This window comes from Zosterops lateralis, assembly GCF_965231275.1.
Source record: "Zosterops lateralis genome assembly, chromosome: 30".
Lineage (NCBI taxonomy): Eukaryota > Metazoa > Chordata > Aves > Passeriformes > Zosteropidae > Zosterops > Zosterops lateralis.
In genome coordinates, this window is record NC_139790.1 from 5,218,006 (window position 1) to 5,243,205 (window position 25,200).

The window sequence follows — 25,200 nt, forward strand, 5'->3', positions numbered from 1 at the left end:
CCCCATCGTAGTCCCCGCCCCGCTCCCTATGGGGCAGCTGCCCCACCTGTGTTCGTGTAGGGTCTCACACCCCCCCCAGCCCCGCTAAAGGCCGAGCACCATCCCCCACCCCCCTTTTAGGTGCCAAATCCCCTTTGGTTTTCTCTCAAATCCAGCCCAGCCTGACCCACGCCTGGCAGAGCCCCAGGGCACTGTCAACCCCCCCATCACAACACCTCAAAACTGAGGGAATAATGGAATAATATCCCCTCGTGTCCTCCCTAGAACCGCCCCGACCCTCCACACCCCTGGGTCGAGACACTGAGCAGCTCTGCAGCCATTTGCTCTTAATTTAAGGGGAAAAAAATTAGATACAAAATAACAAAATACGGGGGTTGGGTGTCACCCTAACACGGGGATTTTCCATCGGAATTCAGCCAGTGCATGAAATCCACTTCAGGGAGCGTCCCCAGCTGGGGATCCCTACAGATCCTCTTGGGAGGGGGTCACAGCAAGGATCTGGTTCCCTGAGCACAGGGACCCCCCCCTGTCCCCCAAAACTCCATACACGGCTCTGAGGATCCACCTCAAATCCACCCCTGGCCCAGGACAAACGGGCTGAGGGGGCAGCAGGGGACCAGGACGTGTCCCTCGACCTTGGGATCAGGATCTTCATGGGGACGCCGCCCCTTCCCCGGCTCGGAGAGGGTTGGGATGTGACGGCAAAGTGTCGGCGCTCAGGGATGTCACAAAGGCCTCCACCTGTAAGGACAACCTCCCTGAAGGGGTGGCAATGGGATGGTGCAGGGATTGCACCAGGATGGCACCTGGATGGCACTGGGATGGCACTGGGATGGTGTGGGAATGCACTGGTGTGGCATCAAGATGGCCCTGGGATGGCACTGGGATAGTGTAGGAATGGACTGGGGTGGCACACCAGGACTGTGCAAGGGTGGCACCAGGATGGCCCTGAGACAGCTGAGGTTTAAACCACCTCGGACCCACGGTGTGGAAATTGTTTTTTCCATGGAAAACTGAACAGAGGTGGAGGCTCAGAGCCAGTGTGGCTCTGATGGCACGGGAAAGCCACCAGTGCCATCCCACCTGTGCCATGAGGACGCCCTGCACAGCCACGTCGTGCTCAAAGTCCTTGTCCACGTCCAGCACCAGGACGGGTGCACTCCGTGCATCCGCAAAGTGGATCCTGCAGGAGGGAGAGGAAGAGAGGGATTAAACACCCCAAATAACCACCCCCAAAACAAGTGGGCCACCCCACAGCTGGGCATGGATGGGGACTCACTCTGTGGTCTTGTCCACCAGCCAGTGCTCGTGCTGGGCATGGAGCTGCTGCAGGTACCCGAGCTGGATCCCGCCCTCCTCGCTCCTTGCCCTTCGCCGCAGCCGCTCCAGGCATGTCTGGGGGAGAACAGCAGAGACAGGAGGATAACAGGATGAATGAAAACAGGGGTTCAGTGGCAGGGAAGGAATGTGGAAAGCATAAACCCAGGAGATGCTGCAGCCCCTTCTCCCCAGAACCCACCCTGGAATCCATGGCAAGACTCTCACCCACATTCCCATGGGGAGAGAAGCAGGCCCTGCTCCTCCAGGGTGGGGGTTTATGGTGAAACCCCAACATTTTGGCAACTCTGGTGGGATCCAGGTGGACCTGGGGGCCTCCTGCACTCAGCACTCACCTGGGGCCTGGCCCGCAGGTAGAGGAAGCCGTGGAGGGTGGCACGGGGCCCCAGGTGCCGCAGCAGGAAGTCATGCCAATCTTGGTAAATGGCCCATTCCAAGGGCTGCAGGTGTCCAGCCTCAAAGAGGTTCTTGGCAAAGACGTACCTGAGAAGGGATAGAGAGAGGGGACCGGGCAGCTCTGTCACCCCCCACACCCAGGGCAGTTTATGGCCATTTTGGTTTTGCATGGTTTGGCTTTTTTTGCATGGTTTGGCTTTTTTCACACTGATGAGGGAACTACAGGTGGTTAAATTAAGGCAAAAATCCCTAATCTGGGGCATGTGCAGCACCCACCAAGCCTGGCATCGCCCAAAGGGCTTCACGCTGCCACAACAGACACAAGTGAAGATGGGGCAGCCCCAAAATTACCCCAAAATCCCATTGCTGTTATTAAGCATCACTCTGGGCATCACTGGGGACAGAGGCTCTGCTCACTCTGAGGACCCAGTATCACAACCCAGCTGCTGTAGATGCTCCCAATCCCATCCAATCCCTTCATCCCTCTTTTTGGGGTGCTGGGTACCTGTCACTGAACACAGAGCGCTCAAAGACCCTCACGGGGTGGGGGGTCTCAGGGGGCCCCTCGTCCGGTGGCTCCAGCATCGCCTTCAGGCGGCTGATGCAGGAGAAGGTCTGGAAGGTGTAGGACCAGCGGGCTGGCTCCTGGTACATCATCTGCAGCAGGTTGGCAGAGCCCACAGCTGCCTGCGGAGGGACGGTGGGGGATGAGGGGGGCCCGGGGTGGCGCTGACGGAGCCGGGGTGTGGCCAGAATCGCCGTTACCTGGGCAGTGCCACCGGCCGGCACCTTGCGCCACTGTGCCACGGGCTCTGTCACCAGGTGCCACCGCGGGAAGGTGGCACCCAGAAGCTTCAGGAAGGTTGATTTCCCCACGGCTGCGGGAACGGAGGGAGAGCAGGGTGAGCCTGGGTGTGGCCCCCACCCTGGCTCTGGGGGATGTGGGGTGAGCCTGGGTTTCCCCCAGCTCTGGACTCTGGGAATGTGGGGTGTCCCCTCATCAAATCCCAGAAACATTCGGTAAGCCTGGGTGTCCCCTCAACTCCAACCTCAGTAACACAGGGTAAGCCTGAGTGTGCCCCTGCTCCAAATCCCGGGATCCTAGGGTGAGCCTAGATGTCCATCCCTGCTTCCAGGAATGTGGGATGAGCCTGCGTCCTCCCCATTCCGGCTCCTGGGAACCTGGGATGAGCCTGAGTGTCTCCCTGCTCTGGCTCCCAGGAACACGGGGTGAGTCTGGGTGTCCCTCAATGCCAAATCTCGGAAATATGGGAGTGAGCCTGGGAATTCGCCCTGTGGCTACTGGGAAGATGGGGTAAGTGTGGGGGTCTCTGCTCCTGGGAATGCAGGGTGAGCCTGGATGTCCCCCTGTTCTGGCTCCCAGGAACACGGGGTGAGCTTGAGCACCGCCCCGCCCCCCCCCCCAGCTCCTGGGAATGTGAGGTGAGCCTGGGATAGTCCAATCCGACCCGCAGGAACCTGGCGTGGGCTTGGGTGTCCCTCCCAATCCCCGCTCCTGGGAACGTGGCGCAAGCCTGGGTGTCCCTCACCCAGGGGCAGCCTTTGTATCCCCCCTCCCAGCTCCCAGGAGCTCGGGGATTTGGGGTGCCACCCACAGCAGTGATAATTAAGATAATTATAGACATTAGTTCGCAACCCGGGATGCTCCAGCTTGCGCCGCCCCCCTTCCATCGCACCCCAAATCCTCCCGCTCCCCCCGCCCCGCCCCGGCCCGCGGGTCCCGCCGCTCCCTCTGTCCCCCGTGTTCCCCCTCCGATACCGATGTTCCCCTCCAGAGCCAGCCGCAGGGTGGCCCCGCACCGCCCCATTCCGCCACCGCTTCCGCCTTCCCGCGTCATATGCTAATGACATGGAAATCACAGCGCGCGCCACCGCCCCGTGACGTCAACGCGCGGGAAGTGGGCGGGGGGAGAAGGCGGGGGGGCGGAAACAGCGGGGGGGAGGGCGAAACGGGGGGGCTGGGGGCGATATGGTAATTTATGCAAATCAGACGCTGTCCACAGCCCGTCCAGGCAATGCGCGGGGCAGGGGAGAGGAGGTGGGCACAAAAAAGGGAGGTCGGGGACACAAGGGCATCAAAGTGGGGTTCGGTTCACCAAAACCACATTGGGATCGCCAGCACGGGGTTGGGGTCCCCAGCATGGGGCTAAGGATATCAACATGGGGTTTGGGTTACCAAAACCACATTGCGGTCCCCAGTGTGGAGCCAAGGACATCAACATGGGGTTGGCGTCACCAAACCCACATTGGGGTCTCCAGCAGGGGGTTGGGGTCAAGGGCATGGACATATGGTTGAAGTCCCCGATGTGGGATTGGGGTCACCAGCTCAGGGTCGGGGGCACTGAAACGGGGTTGGAGGCTTCCCCTGAGGGTGGCATCAATGTGGAGTTGGGGACACCATTGTGAGGCTGAGGGTAATAATGGCCGGAAGCATCAGCAAAAGGTGGGGGACACTAACATGGCATTGTTGGTGCTTTGGGGTCACCAACATGGGGTCAAAGGCATTGCCATGGGGTTGGGGGCATCAAGGCAGAGTCAAGGCCATCAGCAGGACTAATGTGAGGTCAGGATTCCCCCACCCTTCCCTCCATCACCCTGAGTTCCCCCAGCTCCTCCCACCCCCAGATCTCCCAGGAAAGGTGCAGAGGCTGGAGAAAAGGCTTTTTAATGTGCAGTGGGGAGGAGCAGTGGGGTCCGAGAAGGAGTGAGATACCCCAGCCTGGGCACAGGGGGCCCCCACAGGGCAGGGAAGGGGCTTAGAAGCATTTTCGGTGGACGATGGAGGGTCCAGCCTCGTCATACTCGGGTTTGCTGATCCACATCTGCTGGAAGGTGGAGAGGGACGCCAGGATGGAGCCGCCGATCCACACTGAGTACTTCCGCTCCGGTGGGGCGATGATCTGCAGAGACATCAGGCTGTAGGATCACCCCCCCAAACCCACACCAGGAGAGGGTTTGGGGTGCTGGTGGCCATGGTTTGGTCACCCAACACCTACTTTGATCTTCATGGTGCTGGGAGCCAGTGCAGTGATCTCCTTCTGCATGCGGTCGGCAATGCCAGGGTACATGGTGGTGCCCCCGGACAGGACGTTGTTGGCGTAGAGATCCTTGCGGATGTCGATGTCGCACTTCATGATGGAGTTGTAGGTTGTCTCGTGGATCCCAGCAGACTCCATGCCTGGGGTGGGAGAGGGCTGTCACCTCCCTGCTCCCTGCCCATGCCTCCTCAGGGCTCCCCAAAAGAGCCACAGGGGCACCCATGGGTCTGTCCCACCATTTGCAGTGCAAAGGCCTTGGGAGAGCCCCAAATCATCTCCATGGGGCACCCACGGGAGCTGGTAAATGGCCCATTCCAAAGGGCCATTTTTTGTTTGCCCACTGGTAGGGATGAGGCAACCACTCCCAGGGAGAATTAGGAGTGGGCTCACCAATCAAGGAGGGCTGGAAAAGGGTGTGGGGGCATTGGGGGTGGGCTCACCAATGAAGGAGGGCTGGAACAGGGTCTAGGGGCATTGGGGGTGGGCTCACCAATGAAGGAGGGCTGGAACAGGGTCTCGGGGCAGCGGAAGCGTTCATTGCCGATGGTGATGACCTGTCCATCAGGGAGCTCATAGCTCTTCTCCAGCGAGGAGGAGGAGGCGGCTGTGGCCATCTCGTTCTCGAAGTCCAGGGCCACATAGCAGAGCTTCTCCTTGATGTCACGCACGATTTCCCGCTCGGCTGTGAGACACGATGGTGGGAGAAGTTCAAGCTGGAGGCACTATGGTGGCACCATGGGGTCCCCGGCCCCCAGCCCACCTCCCCGGCCCCGTACCAGTGGTGACGAAGGAGTAGCCCCTCTCGGTGAGGATCTTCATGAGGTAGTCAGTGAGGTCGCGGCCAGCCAGGTCGAGACGCATGATGGCGTGGGGCAGGGCATAGCCCTCGTAGATGGGCACGTTGTGGGTGACGCCGTCCCCAGAGTCCAGGACGATGCCTGGGACAAGGGAGAAGGTGAGGGGGGACACTCCAGGCTGGCTTGGTCCCTGTCACCGATGGTCCCCTACTCACCAGTGGTGCGGCCGGAGGCGTAAAGGGAGAGCACGGCTTGGATGGCGACGTACATGGCGGGGACGTTGAAGGTTTCGAACATAATCTGGGGAAAGGAAAGGGGTAGGGGGTGAGGGGTGGGCACGGGTGTCTCCAGCACACCCCACCCCCAACCCCTGGGGGCTGTGCCTTCCTGGGGTCAGGGCACTGCATGGAAAAACACATGGATCATTGTGGTGCATGGAAAAACAGGTGGATGATGGCATTGCACAGACACGAGGGGCAGTGTGTGGCACAGAGGAGGACAGGGACTGCAGACTGCTCTAGGAAACACATGGGTCGTGGGAAAATGTGGGTCAAGGGATGGCACAGAAACGTGAGCCACCACATCACATAGAGCCATGTGGGGCCATGCACTGAGTGGGGAACATGTGGTGGGACAAATCCTGCAGGAGCTGCCAAGAGACCTCTGGGGCCATCAGGCATGGGAATTTCCCACTAGGATCTCTGCCCTTATCCTGCACCCCTCACTCACTCACCACCCCACAAAACCTCCAAATCCCCCAGCCCTTCCTGCAGTTTTGGAGGGTCCAGCCCTATCTGTGGGGGTCCTGCAGTGCCATACCTGGGTCATCTTCTCCCGGTTGGCCTTGGGGTTGAGAGGTGCCTCAGTGAGCAGGGTCGGGTGTTCCTCGGGGGCCACACGCAGCTCGTTGTAGAAGGAGTGGTGCCAGATCTAAGGCAGGCAAAGAATTGGCATCTCACCCAAACTGAAGGCAGGGCTGACACCCACTCCCCACCCCAGGAGGGTCTCACCTTCTCCATGTCATCCCAGTTGGTGATGATGCCGTGCTCGATGGGGTACTTGAGTGTGAGGATCCCCCTCTTGCTCTGTGCCTCATCGCCCACGTAGCTGTCCTTCTGCCCCATGCCTACCATGACACCCTAATGCCAGCGAGAGAGGCCTCATTAGCCACATTTTGGTGATTAGAGCAGGGTGGGGGCTGCCCCTGGCCTCCCTGGTACCCACCTGGTGCCGGGGCCGCCCCACGATGGAGGGGAAGACGGCACGAGGGGCATCGTCGCCGGCAAAGCCGGCCTTGCAGAGGCCGGAGCCGTTGTCACACACCAGGGCAGTGGTTTCCTCGTCGCACATGGTGAAGCTGGCAGTGTTTGGTGCTCAGGGGGACCTGGGGGAAAAGCTGGCGAGGGGGAAGGCGGTGTTAAAGAGCAGCTGGGGGACAGGGTTTGTCCTGCGCCACCACGTCCAGCTTTGAGGTCAGAAGTGTTGGAGTCCTCAAGGGTGGGCAGTCCCACAAAATCCTCCACGGGCCGTGCCCAGGGATGGTCTGACCCCAGTGTGGTGATGCTGGCAGGGGGTGATGCTCATTTCCCGTGGGTGCTGCTCCATGCTGGTGCTGCTCCTCCATCCTTCTCCAGCTGCTGCTCAAAATCGGTGCCAAAGCCTCCTGCTGGGGGGCTCCGGCGCTGCCATGCCCAGCTGGTGCCCCCCAAAAGCAGGCAGGGGGGTGCCAGGTGATGCCCTCTTTATCCGCTTCTGTCTCAGCAGCGTTTTGCTGCTCTGACCTCGCATCCACTCCCAAAAATGGGGAAAAAAATAATTGCCCTTCCCAGGGGGTGCCCTCTTTGCCAGAGGATGAGCTCCTGAATCCAGAGGGAAACAGCCAAAACATTGCAGGAGCCCAAAAAGCAAAAAAGAAACCCCAAATCACAGGGATTTCTGCAAGAGCACAACCTGCTTTGGCCTCAGCCCAGCTCTCATTACCTCCAGCGAGGCCCCCAGCTGTGGGGTCATGCCAAGATTGGCATCCCCTCCGTGCCATGCATACCAAGCTGGGGCCACCCCATAAATTCTGGGGCACCCTGAAACCCCCCTCGGGATGTTTTCCCTGCCCACTCTCCTCCAAGGAAGAAGGGAAGCAGGGCTGGGCAGTGCAGTACTCACCACAGAGGCGAGAGCTCCTTTCCTCTGGGACCGAGCCCTGATATGCCGAGGGTATAAATACCAGCGAGCCCGAGGAACCTCAGAGGCGGATCCTCTCTAAACAAAGACCCTAAATAGGCTCAGTGATGGTGTGTTGGCCATATGGCCATATAAGGTGTTTTATTTCATTAAATTGACCTTGGGCTGGTGGTAGGACCTAGCACAGTTAATTATTGTAGGAAAATGTATGGTAGGGATGCTTGGGAGGCAACGGCCCAGTTGTGAGTCTGTTCCTTTTATGCTCCGCTCTGATAAACAAGTGAGACACAAGTCCTTATAAGCGACGGGCTGGGAAAAAGGAGGTGGAAGTGACTCCAGTTGCTGGGGACTGCGGGTGGAAACCCCACCCGGGTGGAGGTGGGTGTTGGGGCTCTGCCGTGGGGACACCCCGCAGCCAGGGTGGGAATCTGGCATGGTTGAGATGCTGGAGACGCGCAGGGTTGGTGCATCGCCTCCTCCCGGCCTCGGTTCCCCCTGCATCCCTGGCATCCAGCACTTCTGGGATGCCTCTCCCCGTGGTTTTCTCTCTCTGCCCCCAGTTTTGGGCTTTTGGTATCCCAAAGCCCCTCATGCCCTAAATCCTCGGCCTGAGCCAGACCAGGGGTTGTGGGTGCAAATCCTGACCCTGCACTGAGGGCAAGCCAAGTTCTGATCCCTCCTGGGAGGATTTTGGAGGTGGGATGAGCTCAGACCCCCCAAGGGACATGGTGGGTGCTGTCCCCGAGCCCCCCTACCCAGACACAGCCTGGGGGGCCCGGGGCCACCCCCAGCCCTGTGGCTAAGCCTTGGCAGTGGGAGAGGAGCCGCAGAGGCCCCTGGCCCTGGCAGAGGCCAACCAGCAGCTCCCAAACTCCTGGCTGCCTTTTTAAGGGCAATGGGCCCTCACCAGGGAGTCTCCCGGAGCACCTGGGGGAGGCGGCAGAGATGCCCCAGAGTCCCCCCCCTGGAGCTAGGGGAACTTGAGGGAAACTGAGGCACACGGGGCCCAGGCTGATCTTGAGCTGCACCCAAGGCAGGGACATCCTGGCACTGGAGCAGTGACAAGGAGCTGCAGGGTGCCACCACAAGCAAGGGACCCAAAGGTCCTGGTGTCCTCCATGATTCCAGAGGGAGGGGATGGGCTCTGGGCTGTCACCCCCCAGACCAGGACAGGGACACAGTGTGTCCCCAACACTGCCAGCCTGTTCATCCTTCCAGTGTCCCCCAGGGATGGCTCTATCCCATCTGGGCTGTCACCTCCACAGAGCAGGACAGGGACATGATGTCCCCCCAGCACTGCCAGTCCGTTCACAGCTCCAGCATCCCCAGGGATGGCTCTGCCAGGTTGTTCCCTTTCCCTGTGAAACAGGGGCTGGATTTGTCCCCTGGCCCTGCATTTGGTGCTCCCCCACAGCCCCAGCCCCGGGGTCCAGCTGCCACCTCACACCCCAGCCTGGCTGGGTCCCCGCCAAACATGAGGTCACCAAGGGGAAAGGCTGCCATATAAGACATCTTGCAAAAAAACCCCCAAAACAACAACAACAACAACAAAAACAACAACAACAAAACCCAACCTTTCAAATAAATTATTCTCCAAACCCAGCAGAGTGGGGGGTGGGAAAAGGGGGTTGATGGAGGCAGCAGCTGCCGATCCCCATGTGGAGGGAGCACGGCTGTGCCAGTAGTCGCACGGAATCGGTGGCAGAATCCCATCCCAACCCAGGCAAGGGGACATTCCCAAAGCCCAGAGACATCGCTGAACCCTGGGCTGGTCCCAGCAACCCCAGACCCGCCTCAGTAGCTCCAGGACTCATCACTCTTTCTGGGGACGGGTCAGCTCCGGGCTGCCCCCATCCCTGGGGGATCCCCGAGCATCCCGGCCCGCGGCGGGGCTGGAGCAGGGCCGGCGGCAGAGCAGCCCCGAGCGGGAGCCCACGCGCAGCCTAAAAAGGAAAGGTTTGGCCCCCGCAGCCAATCCAGTCGCCGGCGGGCCCGGGATGCTCGCAGGAACGCCAGGCATCCCACGGCACAGGCGAGGCCGGGAGGGGCGTGGGACGTGGACGGAGCGATCCCTGCTTAGCCGCTTCATTTCAAAACTCCCGGCGCTTGCCCAGCCCTCAGCACCTCCCTCGGGGGGAACGTTCACGCCTGGAACCTCTCGGGATGCTGCTGAGGATGGGCAAACCCTTGAAAAGAGGCGTTTAGATCCATGCTCTTTGCTGAGGTGGAGATAAGCATTGCTCCCTGCCTGCGGGAACCCCCCCCCAACTCACGGCCCACATTGTTACAGCCAATAAATCATTCCTGCTGAGTGCAGTTTATGTTCGAGTTCAGTTCCTCCCAAACCCAACCCAATTTTGAGTGGTTTGAAGGTGTGACAGTCACATCTGGCACTGATTGAGAGATCCAGGGTGGGTTCATGGGACCCAGCAGCAGTGCCAGGATGTTGACATTCGCTGACACACAAAGGACTCAGGGACTTGGGATGAAAAAATGTGACGAAAAAGCTGGAAACTCAAGGAGCAGTGCTGGGAGGGAGGTGGCAGCTGGGCCCTCACCTGAGGAACTCCCTGCTCCAAGGAACATGGAAAATTCCCTGGAAAGGTTTATCAGTCACTGAGACATCACAGAAAAGGTGATGTGCCACCAGCTCCTCTCCTGGAGCCAGCTCACACCTGAGACCTGCAGGGATATGGAGCTGGGATAAATCCCTTGGGATATTCCCCACAGGTTTGAAGAAATTGCTGCTTTGCAAGATGTGATTTTCCACTCTGTGTTCCCACGCTGCTCCGGGGGAGCCCTTGAGGTGAGGAGCTGTGGAGAGCTGTGGGATGAACAATCCTACACAGAAAATGCACCCCCCTCCCGAGCATGGTTTAAATTAATTAGGGCTGAAAACGAGTTCCCAGAGATGCCCTGAAGGCCCCTCACTCCCCTCCTACCCCCGGGGCCAGCCTGTTCCCAAAAGTGACTTGGGAAAGGCTGGGAGCAGCACTTGTCACGCAGGGGCTGCCACAAACACAGCAACCCCCAAAGAAATGGATTCCCCCCCACATTCCAAGCCAGACCCCACCCCACAGAAAGAGCTCAAAGAAAACGAGTGGCACAGGAGGCCCAGCCTGAATAATCCCATCCATGTGTGTCAAACGGAAAGCCACAGGGTGCTGGCTGTACAAGCACACGACATAAGGACGGGGATGTTTGCATGCCAGGTGGGAAAGCAGCTCCGGCCCCTTCCCCTCCCCACACGGCCATATGCAGACCATCCCATCCTGCTGTGGGATATGGAGCACGCCCAGCCCTAGGAACAGCTGCCTTCCACCTTGGAATGCTGCTGCTTCCCTTCCCCCGAGGGCGGGGGCTCGGCCTGGAGCACGGGGAAAGAAAATCTCGACTTGGCACCCGACTAAAGCACCTCGAGGAGGGTCCCACACAACAGACACGTCATGGAGGGTTCGGATTTGGCAAGGACAGGCTTCCTGCTGCTCTGGGATGTGCAGAGGCAATCAGGCACAGGGATCTGGGAGGATGGAAGTGGTCAAAAGTGCTGGAATTCCATCTTGGAGTGGTGATGGTGGCCAGGAGACCAAGCTCCTCCGTGGTAACACCAGGCATGTACCAGCCAGGAAAAGGGATGAAGTGCCCAGACATCCCTAAACACTGCTGGGATGCAAAGCAGTGCCACATCCAGGGATCTTGAGCCCTGAAATGCTGGAGGAGGGATCCCAAAGGAGGCTGGGCCCTCTTCCCTCCCCAGGCAGACACATGAGTACCAGGAAGCAGCACTGAGCTCATATGGGGGTCAGACTGGTCAGCAAGGTTTGATTTTAAACTGTAGGAAAGATTTATCTGCTCCTGGAAGCTCTGCTGAGACTGAGCAGCCTGGAACGAGGGTCAAAACAGGGCATGGATTAAATTGGGCAAGTCCCAAAAGCACTTGAAGAGGTTTCCACACCTCAGGGTTGCAGCAAGTCACAAGGAACCTCCCCAGGAGGTTGTTCAAGCCATGGATTAGAGTTAAACAACTGCTTTAGTGTTGGCTTCTGTCCCAGCTGGCTTCTTCCCACACCTGGAGCCCCTGCCAGCCCCATGCCAGGCACTGAGGTTCCAGGGGCTCCTGCTGAGGGCAGGGATCCAATTCCACCGCAGGGGAGAGAGGAGAGGGATCACTACACAGTAGAAATCATCTGCTACAGGAGAAGAAAACTGATTCCCTAGGCCTAAAGGAAGGTGGGTGGTTCCTGTAAAGGGATAAGGCAAGAGGCTTTATCGGAGATCCATCACCACCACGTCTCTCTCCACTATTGACACGTGACTGCAGGTCTGGAAGAGAGGAGAAGAAGGGACAGGGGGTTATTCAGATGTTCCCACAGCACAGGTGAGTCTCCTCTACCTCCTGGCACAACCTGCAGCCAGCGCTTTCCCAGAAGAGCCCTTGGATCCAGCTCCTTGGATCACTCCAACTGCTGGCCCTGCCTGGTGTCACACAGTGACCACAGCAGGCTCCAAACACAAATCCCCCCCTCGAACAGTCCTGGGCTGCTACCTCACCCTGCTCTTGCAGTCAGGAGCTCTGCATCACACTCCCAACACCTGGAAAATCTTGGAAGGCTCCTGCACCACCACTCTGGGAACTGGAGAGCAGCCCCTGCCAGGCTGAGCTTCCTGGTCACAGCCCAGCACCTCAACACAGATTTAATTCAAGAGCAGGGTCCAACACACCAACTCCCCTCCCCACAGCCCCCTAGACTCACTGTGAAGAGAGGGGGGTCTTTGGGGTGTGGGTGGAACCCCTTCTGCCGACAGGATGAGATCTCCTCCAGGCCATGCTCCGTCAGCTTGAAAAACCCTGTTCTGGAGGAGAAGAACAGCAGCTCTGTAGCTTGAGCCTCTGCAGGCCCAGCCACATCCCCTGGGGCATGTTCGGGGCTGTTCATCTCGAGCAGGAGCAGAGATGGAGGCTAAGGGACACCCCAATTCCAGGGAAACTCCTCTCTCCAGTTCTAAACCTCCTGTCAGGGGTGGGCAACTCCTGCCCAGACACAGTCCCTGGAAAGAGCTCACAGGAGCTGTCCAGTGTGACATTTCAGCCCCAGGCCAGGAATCTGAGAGAGAAAGTGTGTGGCTGACAGCCCAGGCAGAGGGAAAAGCCTCTCCAGCCCACACTCCGGGAATACTCACTCCTGGTATTTGGGAGAGCACACGATGGCGATGGACTCTGGCAGCATCATCTGGTAGGAGCAGTGGGTGTGCAGGTCCACACTGGACAGGAAGGCTGTCTGGGTGGGGTGGGTCTGCAACAGGGACACGGGGACAGCAGTTACAGCAGGCTGGGAAAACCCTCCCAAGGGATTGTGTCTGCAAGGGAATCTTATGGCAGAGGGGACACAGCTCCTTGCAGGGCAAAGGGGACACACCTGAGGTGTAATTCATGGAATTGTGGAATGGTTTGGGTTGGAGGAACCTCAAAGCCCATCCAAGTGCAACCACAGCCATGGGCAGGGACACCTCCCACTATCCTGTCCAACCTGGCCTTGGGGCACTTCCAGGGATCTAGGGGCATCCACAACTTCTCTGGGAATTCCATCCCAGCCTCTCCCCACCCTCGCAGGGTAGAATTTCTTCCCAATACCCCACCTAACCCTGCCTGGCAGTGGGAAGCCTTGTCTTATCACACTCCCTGCTTTGTCCTAAGTCCCTTCCAGCTCTCTTGTAGCCCCTTTTTTCTTTCCTAAGGATTGTCCTAAAACATGTGCTCTCCCTCCATTTGGAGTTACCTACAAAAGGAGCTCTACATTCCTGCCATGCAAAATCACATCTTGAAGTTACAACAATGTCCTTGCATGGCACTTGTGCCTTGCAGGCCACTTCACATGTTTCTGAAGGGCAGCTCCTGGGGCTCAGCACATTCCACGGTGCCACAGCACTCCAGGATATCACATTCCATGGAGGATATCACATTCCATGGAGGGCTGTACAACCCCTGACAGGCACCACCTCACTTCAACTCCTGCTGATAGCTCTCGCTCCTTTTGCTGCTTGTGTTTGGTTTTTTTTTTTTTTTTTTGCCAAGACCAGCAGGAGGGTCAAAGGAATTCCAGAGGGTCCCTGAATGTGGAAGGGCTGTCACTGTAGAGGTGGCCCTGGAGCAGCCACCCTGCACAGACCAGGCACTCAGAGCAGCAGCATTTCCTTGCCCAAGCCCTCAGGCAGCTGCTGCTTTCGAGAGATTACTCAGCTTTGCTTGGCACGGATCCGACTGCCAAAAGCTCTGTGGGGACAGCGAGCAGCGAGGGAGGAGCCTGCAGCTGGCACAGCTCACAGCACAGGGCTGCACAGGGGCACAGCATGGGAGATGTGTCCCTCTAGGAGAGCAGTTTGGGGTGCCCCCCACAGAGCCACCAGAGTCAGCTTTTAGCTGGAGGAAACATGAGTTTCATGACTAAGATCCCATTTCTAGAGAATCCCAGAATGGGTTAGGAGGAACCTTAAAGCCATCCAATGCCACCCCTGCCATGGCAGGGACACCTTCCACTGTCCCAGGCTGCTCCAAGTCTTGTCCAGCCTGGCCTTGGGCACTGCCAGGGATCCAGGGGCAGCCACAGCTTTTCTGGGCACCCTGTGCCAGGGCCTCCCTACCCTCGCAGGGAAGAGTTTCTTCACAATATCTCGTCTAAACCTTTCCTCCCTCCCTTTCAAAGGGCTTCATGCTTTAGGAAGGGACCCAAACATTAACCAGGCCTGGATTTCTCCATCAGAGTAGTGAACGAGACTGTACCAGAGAGAGAAACCCAACCAGAGGCGGAAACTCAACCAGAGGCTGCTGGCCATTCCCTGCCATCTCCTCCAGTAACTTCTCCTCCACCAGCCCTTCCTCTTGGGACTGGAGGCCAGGGAAGTGCCAGGGGAAGGAAACTCACGTGGATCCAGCCCAGGGTGACGAGGCCGTGCTGGTCCTGGATGACGAAGAGCTCCTCCTCGTTCTCTGTGGTGCAGGAATCAGGGCCTCCCAGCTGCTTGGGGACGATGACGTGTGTGATGGTGAACTCGTTCTTCATCTGCAAGGCAGTGGCAGCACAGGAGGCTGTAACCCCACAGACATGAGGGAATTTCCTAAGCCTTGGAACAAGCCCATGGATGACTCTATCACCCATCTGCAGGTGTAGCTCCAAGTTACTGACAAAGGAGTTGCAGGATTTTTTTCCCCGTTTCATTCTCCCTGCTGTGCAGAGCACCCACAAGAGCTCAGAGAAGTCCTGGACACCCCCCAAACAAAGCTCTCCACTCTAATGGGAGAGTGCCTCATCCCTAAACCATCCCCAGTGTCTGGAAGCAGCTGGACTGCAGGAAGTTGCTACATCAAACAACTTCATTTCAAAGCAAACTTTTGGGAGTGACTCAGGGCAGATGGGCTGGAGCTGCCAACAAAACCTGGGTACGCAAAGTCTGGGGGAGAACAGTGTCCTGTCAGCCTTGTCTGCATGAGGGCCACCAGCTGGGACACCCAAAGGACAAGTGCCTGGAGCTGCCTGCCACCAGGAGTGTCACCAATGGGAGAGAAGAGGCTGAATGGGGACTCAGGCTGCCACTTCACTCAGGGTGGGGAAATCCTAACCTGAAAACAAGGAAAGGGAGAGGCACATCATCCCCAACACATGGAAGCCTGACACCACACTGAAGAATTCCAGGACAAAAGTCAGGGTCCTTGAGCCACTTCCAAAGCCATGGCACTGTGACAAACAGTCCCCCTGCCACTTTTGGGGTCTCCATTGGGGTTGTTTTCTTACCAGCTTCCCACAGAGGATCCCGCAGGTCTCCACACCCCGTACCGTGTTGGCATCAGCCAGCTGCAGGAACTTCTGGCACAGCTCCCTGGGCACGATGACCTGGCGAAGGACATCCACACCTGCATCTGTGGGAAAGAGGGGAGCACAGTCAGCAGAGAGTCAGAAATGCTGGAAAAATGGTCCCTCAGGGCAGGATCTGAAGAGGTGAAACAGAGAAAATCCACCTGGGAAGATAAAGTCCCCTTCCAGTGGTGGGCTCAGGGAAATGTGTCACTGTGACACTTGATAAAGGATGGGCACCACTTCTCTCACAGCAGGGAAAGGGAGATGGAGAGGGGGAAGATCCTTTAGCAGGGGGTCAAAAGGAGCATTTTCTTAGGAAAAATGAAACCACAGACCCTCAGGAAACGTTATTTAAAGCAGGACATGTCACTGGGGAAGACTCAGCCATTGGACATGTATGAAATAATATTTTGGAATCATATTTAGTGGAATTTGGTCAGGAGGAGGATTAAATCAGCCCAGCCAGGAACTAAACCCCAATCTCCAGCAAGTATTTGGATCAAGGAAAGGCAAAGAAGCTGCAGACCTTGGAACAGCAGAGAGACTGGGCTGGAAGAGCAGGAGGGCACATTCCCAAGGGGAGAGAGCTCCCCCCAGCCCTGTGAGTGTTCACTGGACAACACTCAGTGACTCAGGAGAGCAAACCCCTAGGAGGGATGGAGCCATGATCAGGTAATTCCAAGAGCCTCCCAGAGAAACTGGCCATGTTTAGCTCAGCCCCAGCAGGGGAGAAGGGATGCTCCAAGAGGTACTAACTGTTCTCTGTGCTCCCCAAAGCACTGGGCTTCAAAGATCTGTCCACAACAGGAGGTTTGGATGGGACAGTCCCCGCTGATGGACTTGCTGGGTGAACTGGAGAGACTGGAACCTTTGGGATTAAAGCTGTTGGGGGCTTTTCCACACCAGGGATGAGGGGTCCATCCATAGACTCTGGCTCTGGCTTTCCAAATTCCTGTACTATCCTCAGACGTTCCTTTTCCAGCTCCTGCCGCCGAATCATCTCCTCAAAGGCATGGAACTGCTCCTGCTCTGCCTGCTGCTGCTTCATCAGGGCTACCCGAGTCTTCTCCTCCTCCAGCTGCTGCTGCAAAGCCAAAGTGTATGCAAATTACTCTTCTTCCCCCTGTTGCAAGGAGGAACATGCCCAAGGACAGGAGCAGAGAGGGGGACACCTGCCCAGGGCAGAACATGAAGCCTCTGCAAACCCACAGCCATTCCAAGGTTATTCCCAAAGAGTCTGCAAAAGGCCACCAGCAAAGAGCATTTTCTGCAAGGAAACTTCAGCTTGCAGGGCACAGATCCAGAGCCAGCTGGACCAAGGGGAGGAAAACCACAGCTTTACCCTCCCTCTTCCATGGAATTACAATCCCAGGTTGATTTCCCTCTACCCTGTCTCTAAAGTCACACTCGTCCAGAGCAAAACTGACTGCAGAGGTGTCAGAGGTATCTGCTTTGCCCACACAAGCTCAGATCCTTGCCCATGCTGAGTTTCTGGACTGTAAGACCTGGATGTGGTGCTGGGACAGAGAGAGCAAACCAAGCAAACAGCCCCAGCTCAGGCTGGCTTGGGAAGAGCCAGGGGCACCTCTGACAGAGTCATCCACAGTGACAGCAGCGGACGAGCCTGGAAAAAGTTGAGGACACCCAGACTGGACATTCCCGAGCACCCAGGGAGCCCTGGAGCTTCTAAACCCTGAGAGGCTGAGGGGCTCCTGGGGAGCACAGGCCTCCAGTCCCCTGTCACTCACCTCCTGCTCCTTGTACTTAGCATAGTCCTTGGCGTACCTCTTTAGCAGCTCCTCCTTGAGCTCTTCGGCTCGGGGAAAGGCTACTTCCTTCAGTTTCTGGGGGAGGAAACACAGCATCAGCGTGGGGCAGCCCCAAGGCAAGGAAAATGAAACCTGAGCAGCTCAAGAGTCCAAAAACCACCACCAAAATCACTGAGCAAGAGCTCAGGCAGTGCTATTCTTTCTTCTTCTGTTCAGCACCAATTAGAGGAGCTCCAGCTTCTTGTGGCTGTGAGGAATTTCCAAGGATTCCCTGGAAGGTCATCGTTTTGGACATCCAGCCACCACACATGGTGTTTAAAAAGCAGGGAGTTGAACAGCGAAGAAAGGACACCGCAGTGCTCAACAGGAGGTAAACTGGACACCACAGCCAGTCCAGTGCAAGTGCAATGGGGTAAGAACCCCTCAAACTGTAACTCAGAGAATCGTGGAATTGTTTATATTGGAAAATACCTCCAAGATCATAGAGTTCAACCACTCCCCCAGCGCTGCCATGTCTACCACTAATCCATGTCCCCAGGTGTTTTGAAACACTTCCAGAGATGGTGGAAGCCTGTTCCAGGACTGGACAATGTTTTTAGGGAAGAAATTTTCCCAATATCCAACTTAAGCCTTCCCTGGTGAAATGTGAGACTGTTTCCCCTTATCCTGTCCCTGTTCCCTGGGAGCAGAGCCTGACCCCCCTGGCTGTCCTCTCCTGTCAGGGAGGTTTGCAGAGACAGAAGGTCCCACCTGAGCCTCCTCTTCTCCCTCTGAGCCTCTTTCTCAGCTCCCTCAGCCACTCCTGGGGCTCCAGGCCCTTCCCCAGCTGCATTCCCATCTCTGGACACACTCCAGCTCGGCAATGGATTTCCTGGCATGAGGAGCCCAGAACTGAACTCCCAAGGGGTCAGAACTGCCTGGCCAAGCCAAGGCTTCTCAGCATTTGTGTGGATCACTCATCCCAAAGCCACAGAAGCCCAACGTCGATGACACTAACCACATTCCCATTCCAGACCTGGTGCTGTGCCCACTTACTTTGACTGTCTCCCTTTTCTCAGGAATGACGGCACTTTTGTAATCGCGGTGCTGTGGCAGCTTCTCGATGAAGAGCCTGGAAAAATGGGACACAAGCTGCAGTTCAGGACAGTCAGGGGTGTTTTGGGGGATCCCTGTGCTCCCTCTCAGGGCAGTCTATCTGTCTGTCTGCAGGAACTCTCCATCCCATAACAGCCCCTGGAGCTCTGCACAGCGCTCAGATCTCACTCAACCCCAAGGGAGCGTCTCACACAGGTTTTCCTTCCACCTGGCCTCTGGAGGTGATCCTCAGGGATAAACACATTTGTTTTGAAGAGAACCATTAATAACCTGGTCTAAACCATCAAGGGCACAGTGGTGACTCAGGAAGGTGCTCGGGCAGCTGCGCACACCTGAGAGCATCCCAGGATTCTGCCCGAGCTCAAGGATTTGGCTGACTCAGAGCCCCCTGTCCTTCTGCACAGAGGGACAGAGAGTTTGTGCAGGACCTTGGCCAGGGAAAACTTGTAGGTGAGCTAAAAGCAAGTTCACAACACCCCCAGCTGCTCCAGCAGGAGCCTTTGGGCTCTGCAGCCTGAGCACCCCAGGTATTCCAGGCAGGAGGGAAAATTCCGTGCTGGCTTTGGGGAGGGAAATCAAGACTGAGCTTAGCATCATCCCACTCAGCTTTCACTATCCAAGGCTGCTCCCAGCCCCATCCAGCCTGGTCTGGGACACTTCCAGGGATCCAGAGGCAGCCACAGCTGCTCTGGGCACCCTGTGCCAGGGCCTTCCCACCCTCTCAGGGAAGAATTTCTTTCTAGCATCCAATCTAAATTCCCCTTTGTTCTGTCACTGCACAGGTAAAAAAGTGCCTCTTCTCTTTTTTAGAAGCCTCGTTTAAGTGCTGGTAGGCCACAATGAGATCCTTCCACAGAGTTCTACAAGCACTAAAACAAGGAGAAAATCTCACAAACAAGGGGCAGTTCACTCTGGCTCAGCTCTCTGAGGCTCCCCAGGCTTGAGACATCTTGAGTTTGTCTGTGACCAAGTCCCCATCACTGACAGAGTGCTCAGGCTGAGCTCAGGGTGAGCTTAGCCAGGCCTTTCTCTCCTGCAAGCGGAGCTTTGCTGGCTCTGGGCATCCACAAAGCTTTGGAGATAACCCAAAATCCCTGCCCTCCTTCCTGCTTCAGCACCCACAGGAGGATGTTCCAGCTCCTTTGGAGAGCAGCCTCCTGCCCAGGCACAGAGAATAAGGGAATAGACCATGCCACAGAGAGGAGAACAAACTAACCAAGCAAAGCCAAGCAGGAAAAACTCAGGGGGCACAGAAACTCTGAGAAACCTCTGTGTGTGCAGTAAACAAATGCAGCTGCTGCCACCCCTCAGGGAAGAGGAAGGACTTTTTGTCTCTCTGAATGCTCCTGGAGAGGCTGCAGCATCAGCAGAGCCAGAGCAGAGTCTGGAGCCCTAGAGTACCCGTGGCTCTCTCCCAAACCCCCAGCAAGGTCCCCGCTCCCAGCTGGGGGTGTGAAGTAGGTCACTGTGCCGAGGAGACACAACAAGGCCCCAAGCGCTGCCAGCAGCTTGTAGATTCAAATGGAAGGGATTAATTAGGAAGGATTAAGAGCAGATGCTGGCCTGGGCAGGATGGAAAAACCAGCAGAGACAGCTGGGTTTCCACAAGTCAGGAAGCAGGGAAAAAATTGGGCAGTAGGATGAGAGGAGGGCTCAGGCAGCCAGAGGAAAACTCCGGGGCAGGAGCAGTAGTGGCAGGCTGGAATGGGGCAGAGGAAGGGCTGGAACAGGTCATGTTTCCTATGGACAGCCCTGCTGATGCCTGACAAGACCAAAACCTCCCACAGCCAGGAGTTTTGGGCTGGTTCAAACCTCTGCCTGCTCCTGAGCCCAGAGGAGCAGCAGCTGTTTGGCACTGAGCAGCCACTGCCAGGACTATTTTTAATCCCAGCTTGGGTGCCCAGGCCAAGCCAGTGGCTCTTGAGGCCCTTGTGACACCCCCACGAGTCCCTGGAGCTGATCCAAGCAAATTGAGAAGCCTCAACATTACAGAAAAGTTGTGTCTTATTACTTTTTTCCATCTTATTTGGCTTTACTAAAATAACCCAAGTGTTCCTGCTGGAATTCCTGCTGGAGCATTCAAGGAAAACACCCATTCACATCAAGGCAGGAGAAGCTGCTCAGGACCACAGTCAAGGAAATACTTGCAAGGTGACAAGACACATTAAAAATCCTGGAGATAGTTACAGAATCATGGAATGGCTGGGACTGAGCTCATGAGATGAGCTTTGAGGTCCCTTCCCATCCCACCCCTGCCATGGTAGGGACACCTCCCACTATCCCAGGGTGCTCCAACCTGGCCTCGGACACTTCCAGTGATCCAGGGGCAGCCACAGCTTCTCTGGGAATTCCATCCCAGTCCCTCCCCACTGTCACAGGGAAGAATTCCTGCCCAATATTCCATCCATCCCTGCCCTCTGCCAGTTTAAAGCCATCTGCCCTTGGCCAGGCACTCTCTGCCTGTGTAAAAAGTCCCTCTCCCTCCTTTTTATAACCCCTCTTTAGGCAGTAAAAGGGACTCTCAGGTCTCCCCAGGGCATTCTGTTCTCCAGGCTGAACACCCCCAGCTCCCTCAGGCTGGCCCCATTCCTAGGAAAGGGAGAGCAGAGCAAATCCATGAGAGGCTCCAGTGAACTGCCAGTACCTCCTCCTGCTCTCTGGATGAGGACATCTAGAAAACATCAAACCTATTGCTCGAGCTCCAGCTTCCCATCTTCACTGGAACAAATGATGGTGGCATTGAGATCCTATCTTTGGACAATCATGGGCAGGAGCTCACATTCGTCAGCACTGGAGAAATCCCACCAGGGGAAGGTTTTCCTTCAGCCCAGCAGCCAGGCTGCAAATGCCAGGAGGATCATTTGAAAGCTGTTGGGAACACAACCCAGCACCTCTGGCTGCTACAATGAAACAGCCTGCAGTTCATTTGTTTAGTTAAAAAGTTTCTCCTTCAGCCCCAGCTGCGTAACAGGCCTGGAACCTTTCCCAAAGGTTTTACACTTCCCAGCTCCCCGTACAGCCTCCCAGGCCCTCGCCACCATGCCCATAAAAGCTCAGGAAGTGTGAGGCGGGGAGGAAAGCTAATCAGAGAAAAATGTGTTGGGTTTAAGGGGCAGCAACCCTGCACATGGGGGCAGGGAGGGAAAATGCCCACAGAGATGCCAACCCTAATTGGGGTAAGTAGGTAGAGTGGGCACAGCACAGATCACACACCAGAGGCACTGGGTGGAAGCAGGAGGGACAGATTTAGGGAAAAAAACCCACAGGAACAGGACACTGCACCTTGGAAATCAGAGTTTTCGTCCCTTTAAGCACCCACAAGAACACAGCTGTGTTTGAGGGGGCTGGGTTATGTTCCTGAAGTGTAAAGATAAATCTCCAAGTGGTCCCTGATGCTAAAGAAAGAATTCCTTGCTGTGGAAGGCTGTAGTAATCTAAGAGTAAAACAGGTTTCTCCTCTAAAGGTGGATCAGTAGAGACATCACAACCCAGCCTTGATCCTTCCAGGTAGGTACCAGATACAAAAATCCCTGACCATGGATCCCTGCCCAGCCCTAGGATATCACACCCAACCTAGAGAAAAACTGAGGCCAATTGAGGTGATGAAACACCTGCAAACTTTGACCTACAGACTGATAAAATCCCTCTGCTGCTGAGGAGTCTCCAGCCTGGTTTCCAGGGGAATTTAATTTCCATAATACCAATATCCCAAAGAGGTGTCAGAGGATGCTGCCAGACTCTCCATCAGTGCCCAGTGACAGGACAAGGATTGAGGGCCATAAACTAAACCACAAGAAGTTCAACAGGAGGTAGAAATTCTTTCCATGGAAGGTGGCAGAGCCCTGGAACAGCTGGAATCTCCCTCTCTGGAGACATTCCAAACTCACCTGGACATGTCCCTGTGTCACCTGCTCCAGGTGACCCTGCCTGGGCAGGGGATTGGACTGGGTGATCTCCAAGCCAAATTTTTCTGGGATTATGGATTCTGGAAACTTTCACAAGCAAACTCCATCCATGGCTTTGTGCCTCACACCTTTCCCACATCTGGTCAATCTGAGCTGCATCTGTGGTTTTGTGCCTCACCTTTCCCACATCTGGTCAGACTGAGCTGCATGTGTGGATTTGTGCCTCACCTTTCCCACATCTCCTGGTCAATCTGAGCTGATTCTGTGGCTTTGTGCCTCACCTTTCCCACATCTCCTGGCCAGTCCCACCAGCTGTGGGACCCTAAATCCCCCAGGAGCAGAGCTCTGGCCAGAGCCCAGAGTCGTGGAGTTCTCCCATCCCACCAAGACCTTGCACTGCCCGGGGACGCTCTGGCCCCCCCTCCCCGTGCCCAGGAGGCCCCGCAGCCCCAGCCTTACGTGATGTACTTGTTGTAGAGGATGAAGGCGTGCTCCAGGTTGCCCTCGTCGCAGTACACAGTGGCCATGCGCAGCATCTCCACGCCCGAGCGGAAGTAGCGGCGCGGGGGGATGTCCTCGCTCACCTCCACACTGCTCCCGGCCTGGATCAGCCGCCGCACACGCTCCTCGGGCGCCAGCCCGGCACTGCCGGGGCCCGGCATGGCCACACCACACATGGGCCGGGCTCTGCGGGCGGAGGGAGGCACGGCCGTCAGGGCCCCTTGGAACGGAGCCACAGGACCATGGAGAACACAGAGCCACGGACAGCACAGAGAGCCCCAGCACAGAGAGCCCCAGGACCACGGACACCAAAGAGCCACAGACACCACAGGGCCACAGAATCACAGAAACCACAGAACCACAGAAATCACTGACATCACTGAAATCACAGAACCAATTACAGAATCACGGAATCACTAGATTGGAAAAGACCTTTAAGATCATTGAGTCCAACCCATGCCCTAACACCATCTCAACTAAACCATCGTGATGCAACAGGCTCCATCTCAGACCCATGCTGACCCTACAGGATCCCCCCAGACCCAAAAGGACTCCCTCAGATCCATCCTGACCCTACAGGATCACCCCAAATCCATTGTGACCCAACAGGATCCATCCCAGACCCATCCTGACCCAACAGGCTCCATCCCAAATCCCTCTCTGACTGGGCTGTGGGAGGCACTCCCATCACCTCAGGAATGCACCACGACCTGATCCATGTGGGAATCACCACAGACAGGAGCTGGTGCATTCCAAGTGAAGGAAGCACCAGGGCTGAGGGGCAGGGAGCCCAGAAATCCTCCACAAATCCTCCTCCTCCACCAAAAGCAGTTGTTCCTTGGAAAAGCAACTCCGGGCCAAGGGAAGAGTTAAACTCCCTGTGAAATCACACTAATTTCCTAAAACATGTAAAAATGTACTCATCCCTGTGGGGCTGGGCTTTTGTGGACACCTTTCCATAACTGCCTCTGAAAGCCTTCCAATAAAAATCCACTTTTATATTACATCCTCACTAAAAATCATCTCGAGTTTCATTTCCAAATTGAAAAAAAGACAGCAACTGTTCTGACCACCCAGACTGGACGCACTAGAGCACCTCAGCTGCCACATGCAGTGCCAGGAATTATTGAGGCACCTCCCCCTAAGGGAGGGAAAGGTCCCCAGGGACCCTGGGAGAGGAGGGGAGTCCCTCTTGGGTTTACCCCAGAGCAGAAGCTCCTTTTTGAGGGCAGACAGAGCCATGTTTCCCCGTCCACACCCTGCAGGAGCCTCTTGTCCTGTAGGATTCAGCTCTGCCAGGGGCTCCTGTGCCAAAACCCTTTGGGATGTGACAGCTGCAGCTCAGGGAGGCTTCAGCTCCACTGGGGTGGGGGTTCAGCTGCTCCCCCAAGCCAGAGCTCTGAGTCCCTTCCTCAAAATAATCCCTGCCAAGTCTCACAGTTCTTTTCTCCCCAAGGAGAACAGAGCCACCCACACCCTGGAACCCTCCTCGAAATCCCACAGCACCCCTCCAAATAAAATGCCCAAATTACTCCCCCCAAGCTGCACCCCCAAACTCCAGACCCTCACCAGGAGACTGGATGACCCCTTCACAAAATCAGATCACTCCACAAGTCCTGCAGCCCTTGTCCTAAAAGGGAAAGCAGGGAAGACCCTCCTGCACTGACTGTGCCCCCAAACAGCCGCCCCAGATCTTCCCCTGTAAACGAGGACTCCCCCTAACCAAAGCCCCGCCCCCACAACAGGGCAAGAGGAGCCCCAAAACGAATCCCTCTGTCCTAAGGGAAAAGGTCGCACAGTCAGAGCCGCCTGACCAGATCCCCTATCCTGAGGGGAAACACCTCCCAGCTCCAAGCAGATCCCCCTTCCTAAAGCGAGGTTCCCACAGTCAGCCCCCACCACGATGTGATTTCTCCCTCCTAGAGTGAAAATCCCACAACCGGACCACTCCGGAGCGAGCCCCCCTAACCGCACCTCCACACGAGACCCTCCGCCCCCCCGCAACCGGAGCTCTCTTGACGCGGCCTCTCAGGAGAGGTCAGAACGCCCCAGCGGCGCGGCCCTGGTGCCTCAAGCCGACCCCGACGCTCAGAGAGACCCCTCCAGCAGAATCCGGGACCCCCCATCCCGCAGGACCCGCTTCACCCCCGGCCCAGCCCTGACCTGGCGCGCGGGGCCGCCGTTTCCCCTCAGCACTTCCGGGTTCTTCCCCACCCGCCGCAGGACCGCCCCGCCTCTCTTCCGGCAGCCAATCAGAAGCCGTCCCAACATCCGGGTATGTAGCACACACCACCTACTTCCGCCCAGGTGTG

General features: G+C 56.8%; 3 protein-coding genes across 4 annotated transcripts; all 3 read right to left on the minus strand.

Annotated features, from left to right (window-relative positions):
- Positions 1-315: 315 nt before the first annotated feature.
- On the minus strand, positions 316-3,593 carry DGUOK (deoxyguanosine kinase; the record flags this gene model as incomplete). The annotated part of the gene is made up of 7 exons (XM_083880575.1): positions 316-741; positions 1,084-1,183; positions 1,280-1,395; positions 1,674-1,821; positions 2,240-2,421; positions 2,500-2,612; positions 3,515-3,593. 7 exons carry the CDS (start codon positions 3,591-3,593, stop codon positions 652-654), a joined length of 828 nt encoding a protein of 275 aa, XP_083736701.1. The 3' UTR covers positions 316-651.
- Positions 3,594-4,418: 825 nt separating this feature from the next.
- Positions 4,419-8,720, minus strand: ACTG2 (actin gamma 2, smooth muscle). Its single transcript, XM_083880608.1, has 9 exons — positions 7,751-8,720; positions 6,815-6,986; positions 6,601-6,729; positions 6,410-6,520; positions 5,806-5,890; positions 5,570-5,731; positions 5,284-5,475; positions 4,752-4,933; positions 4,419-4,655 (listed from the first exon to the last, which is right to left on the minus strand). Exons 2-9 carry the CDS (start codon positions 6,938-6,940, stop codon positions 4,512-4,514), a joined length of 1,131 nt encoding a protein of 376 aa, XP_083736734.1. The 5' UTR covers positions 6,941-6,986; positions 7,751-8,720; the 3' UTR covers positions 4,419-4,511.
- A 2,942-nt stretch (positions 8,721-11,662) lies between these two features.
- STAMBP (STAM binding protein) lies at positions 11,663-25,098 on the minus strand. Of its 2 annotated transcripts, none has more exons than XM_083880473.1 (10): positions 25,052-25,098; positions 22,847-23,074; positions 18,423-18,498; positions 17,367-17,462; positions 16,375-16,699; positions 15,556-15,680; positions 14,689-14,826; positions 12,950-13,062; positions 12,523-12,622; positions 11,663-12,091 (listed from the first exon to the last, which is right to left on the minus strand). In XM_083880473.1, the coding sequence occupies exons 2-10, from the start codon at positions 23,062-23,064 to the stop codon at positions 12,035-12,037; spliced, it is 1,248 nt and encodes a 415-aa protein (XP_083736599.1). In that variant the 5' UTR covers positions 23,065-23,074; positions 25,052-25,098; the 3' UTR covers positions 11,663-12,034. The 2 variants fall into 2 exon arrangements, with proteins under 2 accessions (XP_083736599.1, XP_083736598.1); XM_083880472.1 differs by having other exon boundaries at positions 16,375-16,702.
- Between the last annotated feature and the right edge of the window lie 102 nt (positions 25,099-25,200).